Below are 21,246 nucleotides of genomic sequence, written 5' to 3' on the forward strand. Positions count from 1 at the left end.
TCGATTCCCGCCGGGGACGCTGTGGGTGATGGGGGCGTGTCTTCTCCTCCGCGTCATCAGTGCCCATACCCTAGGTGGGGTTGGCGAAAGGGCCTACTCTGTGTGGAGTTTGCATGTTCTCCCCGTGTCTCCCAGGGTAGTTAATACCCTCACAAAAACATGTAGTAATCCTGGTCACTATACCGCCTCCCCCATGACAGCCGGGGCGCCTGATGGAGGGGCCCAGGATCACTTAGGAAATTGGCACCGGGGTGAAAAAAAATGGGTTACAAAAATCCCAGGATAAAAAAAAAAAAAAAATCCGTGCCTCAAAATAGAAGTTTGAGAGCGCTTTGAAGTTTAAAAGAGAGTAGAAAACACTGCGGTCAAAAAAGATGGCTGCCGTTCGTTTTTGGTCGACTGTATTAAGGCTGCACTCGGTTCCATTCGGGCTCACTCGAACTCGCCACCTGATTGGCCAACTTTCGCTGTCAATCACAAAACGATGAGCGACGACGCTGATAGGCTCGTCCATTTGGACAAGCCTTCAGGCCAGACTCCTTCCTGAAATCAAATGGAAATTCGATTTTCCGGAGGGAGGGGCTTTACCAGGCTAGTCCTCCTTCATCCTGGAGGTGAAATTCATTATAAATACATATATTTAACCCATTCAATCCGGGGACGCATCTCTGTCATTTTAGATTTCTTTGGCTATTAAAAAAAAGCAGATCTACAAGCTCATAGCGCGGCACCAAGTACCGCACTATGAGCTTGTAGATCTGCGATTTTTTTTTAAATCCCCAAAAGAAATTGCAACTCTTTCCCTCTGTCCCTGGAACAAAACATTTTGAGTTGGGGTTCCGCGGTTTTGAGATGTGGCACACGGACCCCCATCTCAAACTATGTTGTTCCAGGGATTCATGTTTATTTTATATATATTTATTTTTATCTGTTGTATTTATTTTTCCTGCCACCAGGTGGACCAGTTCATCCTCACGCCGTTGAGCAGGGCAGCGTTAGACGCCAGCGACCACGAGACTCCTCAGGAGCGCCTGGTGTTCAACGTGACGCTGCCCCCTGCTGGCGGCTACCTCACACACCTGGACGACCACACCAAGCCGCTGGGCTCCTTCACCTGGAACGACCTCAACGACCTGAAGGTCGCCTACCAGCCGCCCAACGCTAGCCACGCCCACAGGAGGACCTACCAGGTTGGCATTGGTTGATTTACTGATTGATTGATTGATTGATTGACTGATGTAATACTTTATTGGCAAGTTCACAGCAGCGGCATTACAGTTCCAAAAGCCAGTGGTGGAAAAAGTACTCACATTTTGTACTTAAGTAAAAGTATCAATACTGCAATGTAGAAATACTCTGTTACAAGTAAGAAAGTATTGGTTTCAAAACATACTTAAAGTACAAGAGTAAAAGTACTCTTTATGCAGAATGTGCCATTTCACAAGTTTAAAATGTGTTTAAATGTGGACATTAAAGGACGACTTAACCCATTTTCAACATGTCTTCATATAATTGGTCCTCACTCATGCTCATTATAATATGGCACAATTTTTTTCTCAGAGGAGGGCTGTTGACAGTTCAGAAACCTGTCTACCGGTGACATCATCGATGGGGAATCCAAGCTAATATAAACTACAGGCTTTCTCTTCCTGGAAAGTTAGCATGCTATAATGGAAGCCATTGTTCTCGCGTTGATAAAAATCAAAATAAAAAAATATATATATTGAAGAAAAGAAAAAACCTTCCTAACGATGATGTCACTGGTAGATGGGTTTCTGAAGTGTCCACAGCCCTCCTATGCGACACAGACTGAGTAGAAAAAAATTACACCATTTTATCAGGAGCATTAGTGAGGATCTATTATATGAAGAATCGTTGAAAATGGGTGAGGTCGTCCTTTAAAAGTGTCATGGCTGTGATAGGGCGTTCTGCATTTAGCTGGCAGTGTAACAGTAGAATGCATTTCTCCCCATCCTGGGGTTCAAGTGGTTAATGATGTTGTTATTTATATTTCATAACCACTAGGTGGAGTTTACAGCTCTAGACAGTAACTACGCCAGCAGTCCTCCCATCCTGGTGCACTTCTCCATCAGGACCGCAGAAACCAAGGCACCTCGAGTCTCCTGGAACATGGGTGAGATATCATCATGTTAAACTTACTTGAGTAAAAGTACAAAAGTATTGGTATCAAAATGTACTTAAAGGTAGGGTAAGTGATTATTATTATTTTATTTTTTTTGTTAAAAGGACTAAAAGGGGTGTGCCGATATATCGTCCCGCGATATATCGCGATACGTTTTCGTGACGATATGTATCGTTTTGAAGAAAAAAAAAATCCTTTTATTTTTTACAATAATAATAATCAGGCATGCAAACAGCCCCGAGGTGAAAAGGGTGACAACATGTTGTTTTTTTTTCGGGTCAGGTGTCACTATTGCCCTATTTGGATTCAAAACGGCTATTGTAGCTGAAAAGCTACAAGTTCGCATATCTGAATAATGCAAAAACAGAATTATTTGTTTGCATTTGCTTTTTTTCTCCCCCATATATTTTTCATAATAAAAAAAAGTGCGTATCGTATCGTATCGAAATCGTATCGAAGTTGTGAGCCAAATATCGTATCGTATCGTTTGGTGACGGCACACCCCTAGGTTAAAGTATTATATTGTGATAGTAATCATTGCTACAGAGCGTTTGTTCGGTCTCAGGGGTTTCTCCAGCTCTTTAGTAAACAGAATATACATACATTTTCAGGTAGGTGACCAAATTTAAGCCAATCAGGAGAGAGCACTGAAAATGCATTTTCTGTTTAATAAAGAGCTGGAGAGACATGCAGACTCCTTTTACTGAACAAACACACAATCATCACAATATAGAGGTATTTATCACTTATTTTAACCAAAGTAAATCACTTACCCTTTAAAGTACCAGAAATAGAAAGTGGTCATTATGCAGAATGTCCCATTTCACAAGTTTTCAAATGTATAGAATGTTTTGAAAATAGCAGATCTACAATGAAAACGACGGTTACTTCTCTCTCACTTTGTTTTAATGAACGCTCATTATTCCATGTTGCAGGTCTGGACCTGTTGGAGGGTCAGTCTCGACCAATCACGTGGTCCGATCTTCAGATCGTGGACAACGACAACATCAACGCCGTCTTCTTGGTGGCCGTGGACGGACCGCTGCACGGACGCCTCACTGTCAGAGGTCAGAGGGCAAAGGTTACGGGATGATTATGTCATTGTGTATAAAATGATCACAATCAGGCAGTGGTGTAAAGGAACTAAGTACAAGGAATGAACATAGGAATGAGCCTATAGATGCATATCAATGGTCCATTGTGTGACCTGTAGTCTAAGTGTTAAAAGACGTCTTTCAAATAGCGTCCCACCACTAACACAATCACCAAAACACTGGTTACATCTGTACCCTCAAAGTATGGCTGGTCATGTACTCTCCAACATCAGTTATATGGACATCAGAGCCAACAGCCTGCATCAAGTCAGGCTCTGAGGCTTTAGAAGCATTTTGAACACTGTGTGAGAGAGAGACTTTAAAGCTCCGTCTGCAAAACCTCTGGCTGTTATGTTATGTCTGCATGAAAGGTTAAATCCCCCACAACCCCCCTGATCTCCTCCTCCTGCCGCTGTACCCCCCCTCTGCCCCCTGTCCCCTGGCTGTGGGGGGGGGGGATGTCAACCTGTTTGGGGACATAGCGGTACATCTGCTCCCTGTGTGCAGCGCTGCATGAAACAACCTTAAGTCTCTACAATCTGCTGGGCCAGAGGACCGCCTGAGAGACACAGCACCGTGGTGGTCCCACCGGGGGGGGGGGGGGGGGAGTACTTTTACTTCTACTCCACTACATCTCAGAGGCAAATACTGTACTTTTACTTCACTACAATTATTTGAAAACTTTAGGGGGAGAGAGAGAGAGAGAGAGAGAGAGAGAGAGAGAGAGAGAGAGAGAGAGAGAGAGAGAGAGAGAGAGAGAGAGAGAGAGAGAGAGAGAGAGAGAGAGAGAGAGAGAGAGAGAGAGAGAGAGAGAGAGAGAGAGAGAGAGAGAGAGAGAGAAGCCCGACCCCCCCCCACCCTCGGCCCTGGACCTATTTTACACCTGATTAGCAAACACATGTGGGGGGCCACCAGACATATGTCCCCCCCCCCCCCATGTCACCAAGGACCCCCAGGGCTCAGAGGAGACGCACCAAAGCTAAGAGAGCGTGAAAGGCCAAACCTGTTCGTGTAGGAGTAGTACCGTCTGAACACCAGCACACACTCAACACACACTCAGCACACACTCAACACACACTCAACACACACTCAACACACACTCAACACACACACACTACTTCTACTGTTCTGGCCAAACCTATTAAAACCAGGATTGTAGTGTCTGGTCTGCAACGCATCACTACAGGGCCGTCAATGGATATGGCAGGTGCCATAAAAACATATGTACTGTATATATATAAACAATAAATATAAAAAAAACATGAATAGTAGCCTAATGCAGGTGTAAGACCAGTGTGTTTGTATTGTGTTAAAGGTATAATGCATAGTTTTCTATGCATTTGGGGGGTTTGACCCCCCCCCCCCAAAAAAAATAAATCTGCCGCGCGCCCAGGATAAGGGTCCCTTATTTTAATCTCTGGCAGTTGGTAACCCTAACCTTGCCATACCTTAGCTTTTGCTAAACTGACGCCACTGCGTATGACCACCTTTTTTTGACCAACACGCAGATGCATGTGCACCGGTGTGGACGGTGTGCTCGTTACATTTGAGTCAAGCAGTGTGGTTGTGAATGCCTGGGTGATTTACATACATACATACTAAGCCTGCAACGGTTCACAAAATTCACGGCGCAAACATTTTCGGTTCGCGGTTTGGTTCGGTTCGGTTCGGGTCGCGGTTATTCCCCTTTTATTTCCGTTTTGTATTAATTTAATTCGGTACAAAAAATGTACTGAGCTAAAACAAATAAGTGTATCGACTAAACAAGATCCAATAAAACAATACAACAATAAAACAAGAATTCGTACAACTAGTTAACAACAAGTAGGCCAGGCAAAGAGGAAGGGTAGTGTTTCCTGAAGAGGTGGGTTTTCAGTCTGCGAAAGATGGGCAGTGACTCTGCTGTCCTGACATCAGTGGGAAGTTCATTCACCATTAACACATTCACTGCCAGTTATTAATTAATTAATCCGCTGCTGCCAGAATTTTTTCACCTTATTTTGACTATCCATGGAGAGCCACGGAAGCCACGATGTGGACAAGGATGTAAACAAAGGCTGTCTGGGGGGAGGTGGGGGGGGATCTCTTCTATCCACCGGAACCAGAACAACTTTTTACCACGATTCTGTTGTTATCGTCCGTTGAATACGGCTCGTTTTCACCCCAAAAAGAAGAAATCCGAGCTAGATGTGTTTTTCTACATCTCATAACATAGGAGTGTTTTTCTACGTCTCATAACATAGGAGTGTTTTTCTACGTCTCATAACATAGGAGTGTTTTTCTACGTCTCATAACATAGGAGTGTTTTTCTACGTCTCATAACATAGGAGTGTTTTTCTACATCTCATAACATAGGAGTGTTTTTCTACGTCTCATAACATAGGAGTGTTTTTCTACATCTCATAACATAGGAGTGTTTTTCTACGTCTCATAACATAGGAGTGTTTTCCTACGTCTCATAACATAGGAGTGTTTTCCTACGTCTCATAACATAGGAGTGTTTTCCTACGTCTCATAACATAGGAGAGGACGGAAGTGAATACTTTTGGGATGACGTCACATCCGTACATTCCTTCTCTCGCAGTCAAGGGATCATTCATAGGTTGCGGAAGAGCGCCCTCTAGCGTCATTTAAAAAAAAGATTTATGTAGATCTACGTTTTCAAATAATTGTAGGTGTAAAAAAAGTACAATATTTTCTTTTGAGATGTAGTGGAGTAGAAGTCAAGCACTGAAATGTTTAAATACATATAGTACTTGAGTAAATATACTTGAGTGAGTTTGGGGGGGGTGGGGGTTTGGAATGGTTTCAGTTCACACACAGTTCTGTCTCTGAGAGGGTCCCGAGTGGGCGGGGCCAACCGTTGACCCTGGACTGTGGGACGGGATGGCACTGGGGAACGAACGGTGAGTGTCTGATCCAATACGCCCCTGGACACACGCACATGCACACAAACACACACACACACACACACACACACACACACACACACACACACACACACACACACACACACACACACACACACACACACACACACACACACACACACACACTCTGTCCTGTTTGGTACATCCATGTTTTTTTGGGCGTGTTGCCACCGCTACCACCTTTGGGGCCCAATTACCGTGCATCTCGTTGGCGTTTGGACCAATCACGGCTGTCCCCTGGTAAAGCTCGTTAAGGAGGATTCGGCGCCTGACCAGGTCACCGTTCAATCTGCCAGCCTGACCCGGCCCGGCTGTCTGCCTGGCACACCCAATGCCCGCCTGGGCAATGCCTGGCACTGCATGGGCAGCCGGGGCCGCTAGAGCGCTAGCACGCTAGCATGCTAGCCCTGGGGACAGGGGTGGACTTTTTTTTTCTTTTCTTTTCATTCAAGTAAGCCTCAAAAACAACAGTATGGATATATACTCTGTTGCAAGTAAAAAAAGTAAAAGTACTGATTTTATTCTAAACATGCTAGCCCTGCTAGCCCTGGGGACAGAGGTGGTTCTTTTTTCTTTTTCTATTCAAGTAAGCCTCAAAAACAACAAAATATATACTCTGTTGCAAGTATAAGAGTAAACTTACATTTTTCTAAACGTCAAAGTTTGGGCAGCCGGCCGCTAGAGCGCTAGCCCGCTAGCATGCTAGCCCTGGGGACAGGGGTGGATGTTTTTTCCTTTTTTTCTTCAAGTAAGCCTCAAAAACGACAGTATAAATACACTCTGTTATAAGTATAAAAGTAAAAGTAAAGTAAAAGTCAGACTTTTTCGAAAATAGCAGATCTACAAGCTTGTAGAGCTTGTAGATCTGCTATTGTCGAATAGGCCAAGTGGCGAATAGGCCAAGTGGAAAATGTATTAGTTGATGCATGTTTTGTAATAATACATCTAAATCCGCCAAGTAACTTGCACGTTTTCCCACATAATTGCAGCGGAGTGAATAATATATATATTTCTTTAATCCCTTTGATATGAGAGAGTGGGCGCCTGGCCAGCCTGGCACTGCCAGCCGCTATAGTGCTATAGCGCTAGCCCGGGGACCCTGTGTGCCAGTGTGCCCACCCGTGGGGGGCGGGGGGGGGGATTCAACCCACCAACCAGCCTTCAGGCGGCTGACAGCGACTTGTTATTTACAACTGCATTGGTGGAAAGTATAAACTAAATGTCTTTACCTGAGTATACTGCTGTATTTCCCATTTTCAGTACTTTTACTCTACTCCACTACATCTCAGAGGCAAATATTGTACTTTTACTCCACTACAATTATTTGAAAACTTTAGTTACTAGTTACTTTGCAGATATAAATTATGATATTATAAAACGTACATGAACCACTTTAGCCAGTGGTGGAAATGGACTGGATTCGCTTTGGGAACCCGTGTGTGACCATGCGCGCGCGCGGTTCTGGGCGGATTGGGTTCGTTTTTTCCGCGGTTCTGGGCGGATTGGGTTCGTTTTTTTTCCAGTTTTTGGTTTCTTTTTATTTTTTTAGGTTTTAGGGTTAGGATTAGGAGTTAGGTTAGGGTTATGTTATTTAATTCATATTTTTGCCTGATTTTACCAATTTATTATCACAAAAAACTATTTCTGCCTAATAAAATATTCAAACAAAATGGGTTTATACTAATGTATTTTGTGGATTATATTAGACAACAACTAGACGGTTAATTTCGCGGATTTGGGTACTTTATATATATATTTTTTTAACTTTATTTCGGGTTTAGGGTTAGGGTTAGGGTTAGGTTAGGTTTATGTTATTTAATTCTTTTTTTTTTGCGGTTAATTTCGTGGATTTGGGTACTTTATTTTCGTTTTTTTGTTACTTTAATTCGGGTTTAGGGTTAGGGTTAGGGTTAGGTTGTTTAATTCTTATTTTTTCGATTGGGTGCCCCTGATTACTCAATAAAAATACCTTAAAATGATACTCGAGTACAGTACTTGAGTACATGTACAGTACTTAATTAGTTACTTTCCACCACTCTCACTGTCAGCGTTAGATTAAAATTACTTACTCACCTTCTGCAAAGATTGTCTTGGTTTCAGAGAGCAGAGCATGGTGGTAAATATGAACTTTTGCCCCAAACTTTAAGTCTTTATATTCCATATGTCCACGTCTGTGTGTAGCAGCCTTGTTTACCTTGCACTAACGTAGGCTTTACGTCGTCAAGCAAGCGGCCACAGAAGTCTGTTTCCTTTCAAAGCGATGTGCATTTCAAAATAAGAGTTTTTTTAAAATCTATACTTGAAAAGTGTTATAATTCAAAACACGTTTTATTTTGAAATACTACTGGAAATAGAAGTAGCCAGGTAGCCTAGTTGAAACTACTTCACACGCTATTTTTTCCTGGACTGGGACCAAAATTCAGTCCTGACACTTTGGTCCGGACCAAACGTCCTAAAACGGGAGCGAAAATATTTTCTTTCCATTTTTTTTTTTGACAATCTGAAGAGCGTTCCCACACGTGTTCACAGCGTTCCCCCGCAACGGTTGCTATGGGAACGCCGTTCCCAAGCGTGCAACGCCATTTCCACCACTGACTTTAGCCCTATTTTATACCTAGGCTATTTGAAAATAGCAGATCTACAAGCTCACAACGCGTCGCGATGAGACGTGTTGTGAGCTTGTAGATCTGCTATTTTCAAACTTTTTAGTACTTTTACTTTTAGTACTTTAAGTACATTTTGATACCAATACTTTTGTACTTTTACTCAAGTAAATTTTGAATTCTGAACTTTTACTTGTAACGGAGTATTTCTACATTGCAGTATTGGTACTTTTACTTAAGTAAAATATTTGAGTACCACTGTGCGTTGGCAGTAGAAACCGTGGTCATCCTGTAGTGTAATCAACAGAACATTATACAACAGGTAGTTCCGACCAAGCAATCTGAAATGGGCTTTTCTAGCCGCGCGCAAACGAGCCTGACCAGAACACCTGCCGTTCTCACATGAAACTAATCCAAATATTAAAAATCAGCCGTGCTGATCAGACAGACTCGGCAGAGCAGATACTGTAAGTGTCTAGGCTAGCAGTTTGCATGGGAGGTTCACACACGTAGTAGCTAAATCTGGTATTAGAAATTACAATGATAATTACAATATTGGAATGAAATTGAGCTTCTTAATTCTGTCTCTCTGTCTGTCCGTCTGTCCGTCTGTCCGTCTGTCTGTCTCTCTCTCTCTCTCTCTCTCTCTCTCTCTCTCTCTCTCTCTCTCTCTCTCTCTCTAGGTGGTAAGGCGTTCATGTTTCGTGTGGGCGACCTCAGGTCGGGCGTGGTGGTGTATCACCATGACGACAGCGACACCACGCGCGACCACATCGTGTTCCGCATCAGCGACGGCCGCCACAGCATCCGCCACAAGCTGCCAATCAACATCCTGCCTAAAGACGACACCCCGCCCCTCCTCATCAACAACGTGGCGCTGGAGGTTAGTAACTAAGTACATTTACTCAAGTACTGAGGTATTTCCAATTTCCAGTAACTTTTACTTCTACTCCACTACATCTCAGAGGCAAATATTATACTTTTTACTCCACTATAATTATTTGAAGACTTTAGTTACTAGTTACTTTGTAGATTTTAATTATTATTACAAAACATACATTAACCACTTCAGACCTATGTACTTTGACAATAGCCAATCTACAAGCTCACAACGCGTCGCAAAGGGACGCGTTGTGAGCTTGTAGATCGGCTATTTTCAAAGGATGTTTATACATTCTATACATTTGAAAAAGTGTGAAATTGGACATTCTGCATAATGAGTACTTTTCCTTTGGTGCTTTTATGTATATTTTTATACTAATACACTTCTGCTGCTCACCAAAACAAAGAGTGTTTTATGGAGATGAAAGCCTATTCTACTCAGTGGGAACACTCTGAGCCCTCCACCTCACGTCTAAAATACACTTTTTTTAGCCAGAAAAGAAAATATTTATCCAGAAGGAAACAATGTTTTTGGATACTCCACTGCGCCCCCTACAGATCTGGTTAATGGAATTTTTCCTTCCGGTGAAACATTTTCTTTTCTGGACAAAAAAAGTGTATTTTAGACGTGAGGTGGGGAGGGGGCGGGGCTCAGAGTGTTCCCACTTAGTAGAGTAGGCTTTCAACTCCATAAAACACTCTTAGTTTTGGTGAGCAGAGAAAGTGTATTTTATTTTTTGACTAAAGACGAGAGGCTGTGCAGCCTGTGGTGTGCAAAGGCTCTAAAGTCCCATAGCGTTAAGGAGAACTCCTTCTAACGTTATGGACCAGGGCTGTGCGCGTACGTACGTCTGTAATCCACGTATCTCGGGAGCCGTTCGACCGGCCGACTTTAAATTCCGCACATACGTCGCAGACGACCTGAGGGAGCGTAGTGCCCGGCGCCGAGTCGGTCGGATAGGCGGTTGTCCAGAACCGCCCAGTAAAGGCTCTGGCTGCCGTGGCCCAAATGAGCCACTTGATTGCCATGCTATATAACTGTAATATCCTTGTGTAGGTGGAAGAGGGCGGGGCCTTGAGACTGGAGGAGTACATGCTATTGGCCAGCGACCTGGACTCCAGTGATGACTACATCCTGTACACAATAGTCTCCGCCCCCGGCGCCGGGCAGCTTCTCAGGAAGAGCTCCGCCCAGCACACAGGTATTGTAGAACTACGAATATGTGTACAAGGACTACAAATATGTGTACTAGGACTACACATCTGTCTACTAGGACTACAAATATGTCAACTAGGACTACAAATATGACAACACACAGGTGCAGTAGAACTACAAATATGTCTACTACGGGCAGCTGAGTTTTGAATGTATTGGAGTTTATTGGGGACTTTTGAGGTGGTGTCGCAGGTACCGTAGAACTACAAATGTGTCTACACGGACTACAAATATGTCTACTTGGACTATACATATTTCTTCTGGCTATTTTTGCGGTATTTTGTGGGGCTTTGGGTGTATTTTTGGGTTGTTTTAGGGAATTGTACTGGCAAGTTTTTGGTAGTTAGTGGTTATTTGAGATTATTTTGGGGTACTTTCGGGTATTGTATACATTTTGGCTCTTTGGGTGTATTTCTGGGTAGTTTATGGTATTTGGGGTAATTCTGGGTGTCTTTTGGGAACATATCCTGAAAAAAAATGTTTTTGGACATTCGAGGTCCGCTCCAAGATCTCCTACTTTTGCTATTTTAGAATTTGAATCCTGAAAATAAATCCTTTTGGACATATGAGGTTTCCACCCGACAGAGACAATGTATATACCTTATATGTATATATATATATGTGTGTATATATAGCTAAAATGTAAAATGACACCTGTAGGTGTCATGGTGTCCTCCTTCCTCCAGGGGGAGCTCTCTCAGGGTCTCATCTATTACAAACACTCGGGAGACGAGACCTTTGAAGATGCCTTTGACTTCACGCTGTCTGACAGCCACCAGCCTCCCAACCAATCACAGCGGCATGTGAGTAACGTGACACGCCCACTGACGAGCATCTCAACCTGTCCCACAAACACGTGCATGTAACAAAACATATATATGTATTTATATATGTAACAAAACATATATATGAATTTATATATGTAACAAAACATATATATGTATTTGTGCTAAAAAAGCGGATCATAAACATCTGTTTTTTTGGCTGATGATACTATGAACTATTAACTGGTTAAATATAAGGAATTAAGCAATAAGGAATTCATAATCAGACTTTGCAGGCACAATTATTACATAATCTTCTAATTGCTAATATTTGCTACATTTTCAAATATTTAAAAAAGCAGAAATGGCAGAGTTGTAAGCTTGTAGATCAGCTTTAAAAACAATATTTATTATAACATTATTAAATATGTCAGACGTGTCTTTGTATACCTGTGAATTGTTTTGATTACGAAGCCTAAAAGGACAAAACGGAAATTGTATTTTTATTCGAAAGTATGTTCCAATGTTCAATGCCAAAAACACAATGAAATTGTTAGTCGCAATTATTTTGTATGACAATTAATTGTCAACGTAATCGTGGCTTTAGTCCTAAACTTTTTTCAGAATGACGTACGGCCTCTCTCTGCCTCTGCCTCTGCCTCTGCCTCTGTCTCTGTCTCTGCCTCTGCCTCTGCCTCTGCCTCTGCCTCTGCCTCTGTCTCTGTCTCTGTCTGTCTCTCTGTCTCTGTCTCTCTGTCTCTCTGTCTCTCTCTCTCTCTCTCTCTCTCTCTCTCTCTCTCTCTCTGTCTCTCTCTCTCTCTCTCTCTCTCTCTCTCTCTGTGTCTCTCTCTCAGACGGTGGTGGTCCATGTGTTCCCGGTGAAGGACCAGTTACCGGTGGAGGTGTCCGGAACGGAGCGCTGTGTGACGGTCAGGGAGACGGAGGTGGTTCATCTGACCCAGAGTCAGCTGTTCTTCAGAGACAGAGAGCATCCAGACACTGACCTCACCTACCTGGTGACCATGGCCTGCTACTGCCCCACCCTACCAGGGTGAGTAGGACTAATACCCCACCCTACCAGGGTGAGTAGGACTAATACCCCACCCAGCCAGGGTGAGTAGAACTAATACCCCACCCAGCCAGGGTGAGTAGGACTAATACCCCACCCAACCAGGGTGAGTAGGACTAATACCCCACCCAACCAGGGTGAGTAGGACTAATACCCCACCCAACCAGGGTGAGTAGGACTAATACCCCACCCAGCCAGGGTGAGTAGAACTAATACCCCACCCAACCAGGGTGAGTAGGACTAATACCCCACCCAACCAGGGTGAGTAGGACTAATACCCCACCCAGCCAGGGTGAGTAGAACTAATACCCCACCCAGCCAGGGTGAGTAGGACTAATACCCCACCCTACCAGGGTGAGTAGAACTAATACCCCACCCTACCAGGGTGAGTAGGACTAATACCCCACCCAACCAGGGTGAGTAGGACTAATACCCCACCCAGCCAGGGTGAGTAGAACTAATACCCCACCCAGCCAGGGTGAGTAGGACTAATACCCCACCCAACCAGGGTGAGTAGGACTAATACCCCACCCAACCAGGGTGAGTAGGACTAATACCCCACCCTACCAGGGTGAGTAGGACTAATACCCCACCCAACCAGGGTGAGTAGGACTAATACCCCACCCAACCAGGGTGAGTAGGACTAATACCCCACCCTACCAGGGTGAGTAGGACTAATACCCCACCCTACCAGGGTGAGTAGGACTAATACCCCACCCAACCAGGGTGAGTAGGACTAATACCCCACCCAACCAGGGTGAGTAGGACTAATACCCCACCCAACCAGGGTGAGTAGGACTAATACCCCACCCTACCAGGGTGAGTAGGACTAATACCCCACCCAACCAGGGTGAGTAGGACTAATACCCCACCCAGCCAGGGTGAGTAGGACTAATACCCCACCCAGCCAGGGTGAGTAGGACTAATACCCCACCCTACCAGGGTGAGTAGGACTAATACCCCACCCAGCCAGGGACTCTTGCTGATGTTAAGTACTGCTGGCACCATTCTGGTGTAGCACCCATCTAGAGACCTCTGCAGGGTTGGCTTCAGGGTCCAGCATTCACTGCCGTAGAGGAGAACAGACTCTACCATTGCATAGAAGAGGCTGAGTTTGATTTGATGGGGGAGGTTGGAGTTCCATACACTGGTCATGCCGTTCATGCCAAAGTATTCGCTGGGGGTCCGGGGTCCCGGACCCCCAGCGAATACTTCGACATGAACGGCATGACCAGTTTTGTATGGACCTCCAACCTTGAGACTCCATACATGGGAATAATGGGGACAAGTAGCCTACTGACACATACAGAGATCTCCATATATGGAGGGACAACGAGTGCATTTTCCGGCAGCGGAAGCTGCCGCGGCGGAAACTCTTAACCCTAACCTCAGTAAAACTATAAGGATAAGGATAATTCCTTTAACAGGTCTGTTCATGAAAGTCCTTGCGGTCTTGTTTCCAATGAGGGCCTGTGAGCAATTAGGGGTTAAGAGTCTTGCTCAGGGACATATTTAATTTCTTCGACACATTTGCTGGCCTGGCCTGGAATCCTACCTGGCGCTCCTCCACCGGCAGTTCCGCGGCAGCTTCCGCTGCCGATAAATGCGCTCGCTCCTTCTGTATATATGGCCATGAAAGGGACAAGGACTGACAGACACACAGATCTCCATATATGGCCATATCTGTAACATCGGCAGTGGCACATAGGTGTTGAACTCTAGAGGTTCTAGTAGATTACATTTCAGTTATACAAGTTCTTAAAAAACAACCTTTTTGGATCCAAGATATGTCCAGTAACAGTAGTGTGTGTGTGTTGCAGGCTCATGGATGCAGGTCGTCTGTTCTATGCAGACGTCACTAACAGCATGAAGAAAGACCCCATGGTCCCTGTCCTCAAGTCCTTCACTCAGGTACACACAGTGATGCCACGAGTACTCATACTTTTTTTTTAATTTAAAGGAGTAGTTCACCCAAAAAATGACTTATTTTCTATCAATTGCACACCACATGAAGCCTTGAATCCATGGATTTATTTTTGTTTTTGTGGCATTCCTAAGCCAATAATTTGATTCCCGTCTCCTACCGGCTAATGTATCCGGTAGGAGACACAGAGTAGATTATTTGTGTCTCCTACCGGATACACACCCGGTCATCAAATTATTGGCTTAGGAATGCCACAAAAACTAAAATAAATCCATGAATTCAAGGCTTCATGGGGCGTGCAATTGATAGAAAATAAGTAATTTTTCTCCTTTAAGTAAAAGTACAGATACAAATATTGAAATTATATAGCATGGAAATGACCATGCCCTCTATGGCGAGTTGTATCGTTTCACTATGAGGCCGATTTTGAAAATTTAGAGTGTGAGCTACTTGGCCTTGTGGGAATGTGCGTTCAAGAATTCGCGGCAATCGGACATTGTGATTTGTGGCATTATGTGCAAAACCGGCCGCTACCACAAACTTTGGACGCCTATCGTAGCCAATCGGAATGGAATATGAAAGATCAGATGACAGATAGGTCTTAATCACAGAGATTATGTGTGCCGGTTTGCATGAGGTTTGGACAAAATCTGTACGAGTAGTAGCATTTTTATTTTATTTTGCAAAACTCTTAAGGCGGTTACACACCGGCGAATGTGCGAATATACGCAAAATTCGGACTCGTTCCGAATTATTAAAAGACGCTTTTTCGCTTCGCTTTTCCGCTTTTTCGCGCCATGTACGCTTGCATTGACTTTATAAGGTTTTTAAAAAAAGCGTATTATTCGCACGAAAAAATCGCCCCGGTGTGTAAGGACCTTAACTGTTTATTGTTCAAAAACATATTTCCATATCTTACTGTGTCACAAAGCAACAATAATGTCATCGTGGGCGTAAGGTCTCCTCTCCTCTCCTCTCCTCTCCTCTCCTCTCCTCTCCTCTCCTCTCCTCTCCTCTCCTCTCCTCTCCTCTCCTCTCCTCTCCTCTCCTCTCTCCTCTCCTCTCCTCTCCCCCTCTACCTCTCTCCTCTCCTCTCGTCTCCTCTCCTCTCCTCTCAGAATGCAGTGAACCACATGAAGGTAGCCTACATGCCTCCTATAGAGGACATCGGTACGGAGCCTCTGTTCGTCCAGTTCGTCTTCTCCGTCAGTGACCACCACGGAGGAACCCTCACCGGCCTGACCTTTAACCTCACCGTGACCCCCGTGGACAACCTGGCCCCAGAGGTCAGAGTTCACATCCACCCTGAACTTTGACCTGTCGTATGTGATTGACAGCTTAAAGGAATAGTTCACCCCCAACATGACTTTTTTTCATATGGAATTCATGGATATTTACTCGTTTTTTTCGCATTCCAAAGACAATCATTTGATGACACAAAGAGTCTCCTTTGTGTGTCCTACCGGAATCGCTGGTCATCAAATTATTGTCTTAGGGATGCGACCAAAACAAAAAATAATATCCATAAATTCATAAAAAGTCTCCATGGGGTGACCATAGCCTGGCATTGGCCAGACAGTCTGATAACGTGGATTCACTCTCACGTTCCTCCCCAGTATCAGTCTGGACTTCGGCCCATAGGGAGCGAGTATTGAGACATCAGAAAATGATCGGGCCAATCAGTGACTGCGTTTCAACTGCTGTCCGTACACAACAGTGAAAAGCATCAAAATCATTTTCTGATTTCTCATACTCACTCCCTATGGGCCGACGTCCAGACTGATACCAGGGAGGAACGTGAGAGTGAATCCACGTTATCAGTCTGGACAATGCCAGGCTATGGGTGACTAATCCATAGGAAGAAAGTAACTTTTGGGTTGAACTATCCCTTTAACCCCTTCAGAATATAAAAAAATAGCAGATCTACAAGCTCATAGCGCGGCACAGAGTTCCGCGCTATGAGCTTGTAGATCTGTGATTTTGTTTTTTTATCATGAAAATGTGTGCAAATCTTTGAATATATACATATAGTGTTTTAAAGCGGACATTTTTAACTAAAATCTTTGGGGGGGGGGGGGGGGGGTCTTTAGGGGGGGGGGGTCCCTGGTACAACATTGTGGGTGGTCCTTGACATGAAAAAAGTTTTGAGAACCACTGATATTATAGCAACATAATACAAAATAAAAAAAACTGTTAGGATTTAGAAGACATTTGTTGAATCCCCCCGAAAGCTAAGATTTGCGTTAACAACATTCGCTTTAAAATATATAAACATTCAAAGATTTGCACATATTTTCACAATTTTTCAAAAAAATAGCAGATCTACAAGCTCATAGCGCGGCTTGTAGATCTGCTATTTTTGAATAGCCAAAGAAATGTTAAAATGACACACAGATGCGTTCCTGGTCTTAAAAGTCACTCTTTATAAAGAGTGTCAGTGTAAAACTGTATACTGATGACGTTGTGTTTTTGCAGTGTAAAACTGTATACTGATGACGTTGTGTTTTTGCAGTGTAAAACTGTATACTGATGACGTTGTGTTTTTCCACAGGCGTTCAGCAACCTCCTGCGGGTGGAGGAGGGCGGGGGGGCCCTGGTGACGGAGGAGCACCTCCTGGTGCGTGACGGGGACACCCTGGAGGAGGGGCTGAGGGTGGAGGTGAAGAGGGGAGCGCTCCACGGCAGCATGGAGGTGCAGGGCAGAGAGCTCCGCCCTGGAGACAGCTTCACCCTGAAGGACCTCCGACTCCTCAGAGTCAGGTTAGGACGATGGTCAATCACCAAGAGGTCTTCAATGGGCTTTTTTTTTTGGCTTAGCTTAGAGAGAGATGGAGCAGGGACCCCCGCTACATAGATAGATAGATAGAATGTTTTTATTATAGTGTAATCTCTCAAGAACAGATTCAGAGCCGCGCTACTGAATCTGTTCGGGATCCTCAGATCAGGAAGCAGGCCGCGCTTTACCCAATCAAATGTAGTGGGCGGGATTTGCATCTGTGCGCTCGCTTCCCACTGGAAACAAACCCAAACTCATTTAACACATCGAGTGCCAAACACGGTAAAAACCGTGTTATCAGTCTTTTTTTTTCTTTTTTTTTAAGAAAGTTAGTAACATTTTAACTTGTTCTTCTATCATAGAAACAAGCGGGCTTATAACCAAAACGATCCATGTTCTTTGGGAGAAGTGGTGTTAGTGTTCTGTGGAGAAATATTGTTTGTGGGAATGAAAACATAGTCGCACCACCGGAAGTGGAGGGCTGAGGGCAGAGACCAAAACGCCTGTTTCCAGTCATCATAGGTCTATTTAATCACTCCCCCCAGAGTCAAATGCAAAAGTGAAAAACGTTGGGGGCGATGTTTTTCCTTTTTATTTGACGATGGGTTCCCAGATTGATTATAGTGTCCTGCACCACATGACAACTGTCCGTATCCTGAAACCCTTTGTGCATCTACTATAGGCTCTATGCACAGCAGCTATATTGGAAATAAATTAGGCCTCTTCCTTACTTCCTTCACAGGTTTTACCAATGATACTAATGAAGGCTCTGTTCCATTTCTCAAACCTTTTAATTTCAAGGACCCCCATAACTCTGACAGTGTACAAATGGAACCACTCTCAGAGTTACACACCTTTTTAAGGGGCCATTTGGAACGCCCTCAAGGAACCATGAGGGTCCCTGGACCACACTTTGAGACCCATTGGTGTAGCAGAGTGTTTCCAGTGAGAGAAAATGCACAATATCAGCACCCTGACTCTGTTTGACCAGAATGGAACAGAGCCTTCATTAGTATCATTGCTAACAACCTGTGAAGGAAGTAAGAAGAGGCCCGATTTCTCTCCAAAATGGCTGTTGTGCATAGAGCCTATTGTTTGTGTTCAAGAACGTCTTGTTAAACGTGAACTCAAATGATGTGCAGCCTGCGTAGCTGTAGTTCAGGCAGTCAACTCAAGGCAGCGCGCCAACCTGATCAGGTGACCAGTCACATGCTCTCTTCTCCTGAACTGGCCGGCTATGTAAAGGATCTACACCATGAATTAAAAAAATAAATAATAATATTTAATATCATATTGTTTATGTCCCTCAAACGTTTTTCAAAAGGTTTGAGCCTAAATCAAGCCTCAGATATACTCATTCCAACTAACTTCTCTCTGGCTTATAAAGCACTTTCACCTGCAATACCACATTGTCCTGATTTGCACGTGGCGCTATTGAGACAGTTTGTATGCATGTTATCTCCTGGTTCTGTGTGGAAAAAGTAAAACAAAAAAAGTATTTTATTTTATTTTTTCTATGTTGGAACTGAAAAACGGGAGGGATTGTAGCGCTAGTGACGTCACTTTCGGGGCCAAATCAGTTTGGCCTGTTTTGAGAACAATTTACATAAAACCCCAGATATGCTGTGAAAGCCTGAGTGTTCAAACTGGGGTATTTTTGGGGATAGAAGAAAGGTAGGGGAGACCAAAAAACCCCAAAAAAGAAGGAAAAGTTAAAATTCATGGTGTAGTCCCTTTAAACTTCTCTGCCTACCTGTTCATTCTGTCTTCTCTCTCTGGCTGTACTGCTGTGCTGCTGTCTGTTGCTGCCTCTCTGCTGTCTGCTGCTGACCATCACGTTTTGCAATCCCACTGCCTCCCCGGCATCCACCTGTAGGCTCTGTTTCTAGATTCCCCTTGGGGGTCTTAATTCATTCCCTGTAATTATTTAACTTAACCAAAATGGCATTAACTTAACTAAAATGTTCATGCTTACAGGGAATGAACAGAGACAGAGCCCTGATGCCAACCTATGCTTCATATATCTATGCTCAATTATGCTCAATACAAATATATTCTAAATCCAATCTAAGAGTTGTCTGACTGAAAAAAAGAGTGTGTGTGTGTGTGTGTGTGTGTGTGTGTGTGTGTGTGTGTGTGTGTGTGTGTGTGTGTGTGTGTGTGTGTGTGTGTGTGTGTGTGTGTGTGTGTGTGTGTGTGTGTGTGTGTGTGTGTGTGTGTGTGTGTGTGTGTGTGTGTGTGTGTGTGTGTGTGTGTGTGTGTGCGCGTGTGCGTGTGTGTGTGTGTGTGTGCAGGTACATCCATGATGACTCAGAGACAGTAGAGGACACGGTACATCTGAGTGTGACTGACGGACACAACTCTGCTGCCGTTGTTCTGCATGTGCAGGTCAGACACACACACACACACACACACACACACACAGACACACACACACACACACACACACACACACACACACACACACACACACACACACACACACACACACATTTTAATCCTTTATTTTAATCCACAAATTCATATTAATTTACAAGGAAACAAATGTAACAGGAGTGAGTATACAGAGTCTACATCTGTACCCATAGTGTGTTATGGTTCTAAGGAACGGTTTGCATGCAACTATCCGCTTTTTAAAATGAAGCCAATAAGGAAGTGCAGAATTCCCTGCCGTTTCTTTGACTGCCAGATCAATAGTGTAATAGTGTGCCACAACTGCCAGTACCTTTGGCTTTGAAACATCATGGAATATTCTCTGTGACCGCCGTCACAGAGAATATTCCAATATTACAAGATGGGCTGATTACACGCACAAGGTTGTCGTAGTATAGGAACAAATATTTGTCCATTGAAGAGCTATGGCCGTTTCAATGAGGCTTGTTTTGCCGTAAAGCAGGCTAGCAGAGATATGGCCGTTTCACTGCAGGAAATAAACAGGAAGTAAATTAGCTTTTTTTTTTTTTTTAATGAACCAGCAGGTGTCGCTAGAGTTCCCCTCCTGCTGGCAGCAGAAAAAATGACCACGCCATTGATCACAATGGGGGTTTGACCTGACTTTATATTACCTTTAGTAATCATTGTCACAAATACTATATGCTTCCAGTCGCTAGTTTAAAGTCTTATTTAAATTTTTGTAAATTATGGTCCTATTAATGTTGAAATTGATGATAACGTAGGGATTAGAAACATGGGGATTGGCCTTCCTTTCGTCCGTCCTTACTTCCTTGCTTCCTTTCCTCAGGTCCTACCAGTGAATGACGTCCCTCCTCAGCTGGGGGCGGGTCTGTGGGCGGGTCTTAGCTGTGACGAGGGTGGGCGTGTCCAGGTGACGGTGGACTACCTATCGGCTACGGACGCTGACAGTGACGACGCCCAGCTGACCTACATGCTGGCCAGAGCGCCCTCTAGAGGAGAGCTGCAGAGGTCAGGGGTCACCGTGGACAAGTTCTCCCAACAGGACCTGCTGCAAGGAACCATCTACTATGTTCATACAGGTTCATTAACATCTCATTAACATCTCATTAACATATCATTAACGCATACTATGTTCATACAGGTTGATTAACATCTAATTAGCATTTAATTAACATCTACTATGTTCATACAAAGTTAATTAACACATCGGGTGCCAAACGCGGTCTGAACCGTGTTTTCACAGAGGAGCGCTTCGGTCTGAACCGTGTTTTCACAGAGTAGAGCTTCGGTCTGAACCGTGTTTTCACAGAGTAGCGCTTCGGTCTGAACCGTGTTTTCACAGAGTAGAGCCTTCGGTCTGAACCGTGTTTTCACAGAGTAGCGCTTCGGTCTGAACCGTGTTTTCACAGAGTAGCGCTTCGGTCTGAACC

General features: G+C 44.1%; 1 protein-coding gene across 1 annotated transcript in view; it reads left to right on the forward strand.

Moving 5' to 3' along the window:
- The window catches only part of frem1b (Fras1 related extracellular matrix 1b), a gene marked incomplete at its 5' end in the record, with an annotated part of 107,321 nt that overhangs the window by 6,478 nt on the left and 79,597 nt on the right, over positions 1-21,246 (forward strand). The window contains 12 exons of the mRNA XM_080429918.1: positions 957-1,190; positions 2,026-2,134; positions 3,079-3,210; positions 9,454-9,653; positions 10,710-10,854; positions 11,529-11,671; positions 12,487-12,683; positions 14,522-14,612; positions 15,744-15,911; positions 17,177-17,385; positions 19,696-19,789; positions 20,643-20,895. Coding sequence (XP_080286044.1) covers positions 957-1,190; positions 2,026-2,134; positions 3,079-3,210; positions 9,454-9,653; positions 10,710-10,854; positions 11,529-11,671; positions 12,487-12,683; positions 14,522-14,612; positions 15,744-15,911; positions 17,177-17,385; positions 19,696-19,789; positions 20,643-20,895 — 1,975 coding nt within the window. The remainder of the gene's footprint in view (positions 1-956; positions 1,191-2,025; positions 2,135-3,078; positions 3,211-9,453; positions 9,654-10,709; positions 10,855-11,528; positions 11,672-12,486; positions 12,684-14,521; positions 14,613-15,743; positions 15,912-17,176; positions 17,386-19,695; positions 19,790-20,642; positions 20,896-21,246) is intronic.

Source organism: Gymnoscopelus braueri, assembly GCF_963280865.1.
Source record: "Gymnoscopelus braueri genome assembly, chromosome: 6".
Taxonomy (NCBI): Eukaryota; Metazoa; Chordata; class Actinopteri; order Myctophiformes; family Myctophidae; genus Gymnoscopelus; species Gymnoscopelus braueri.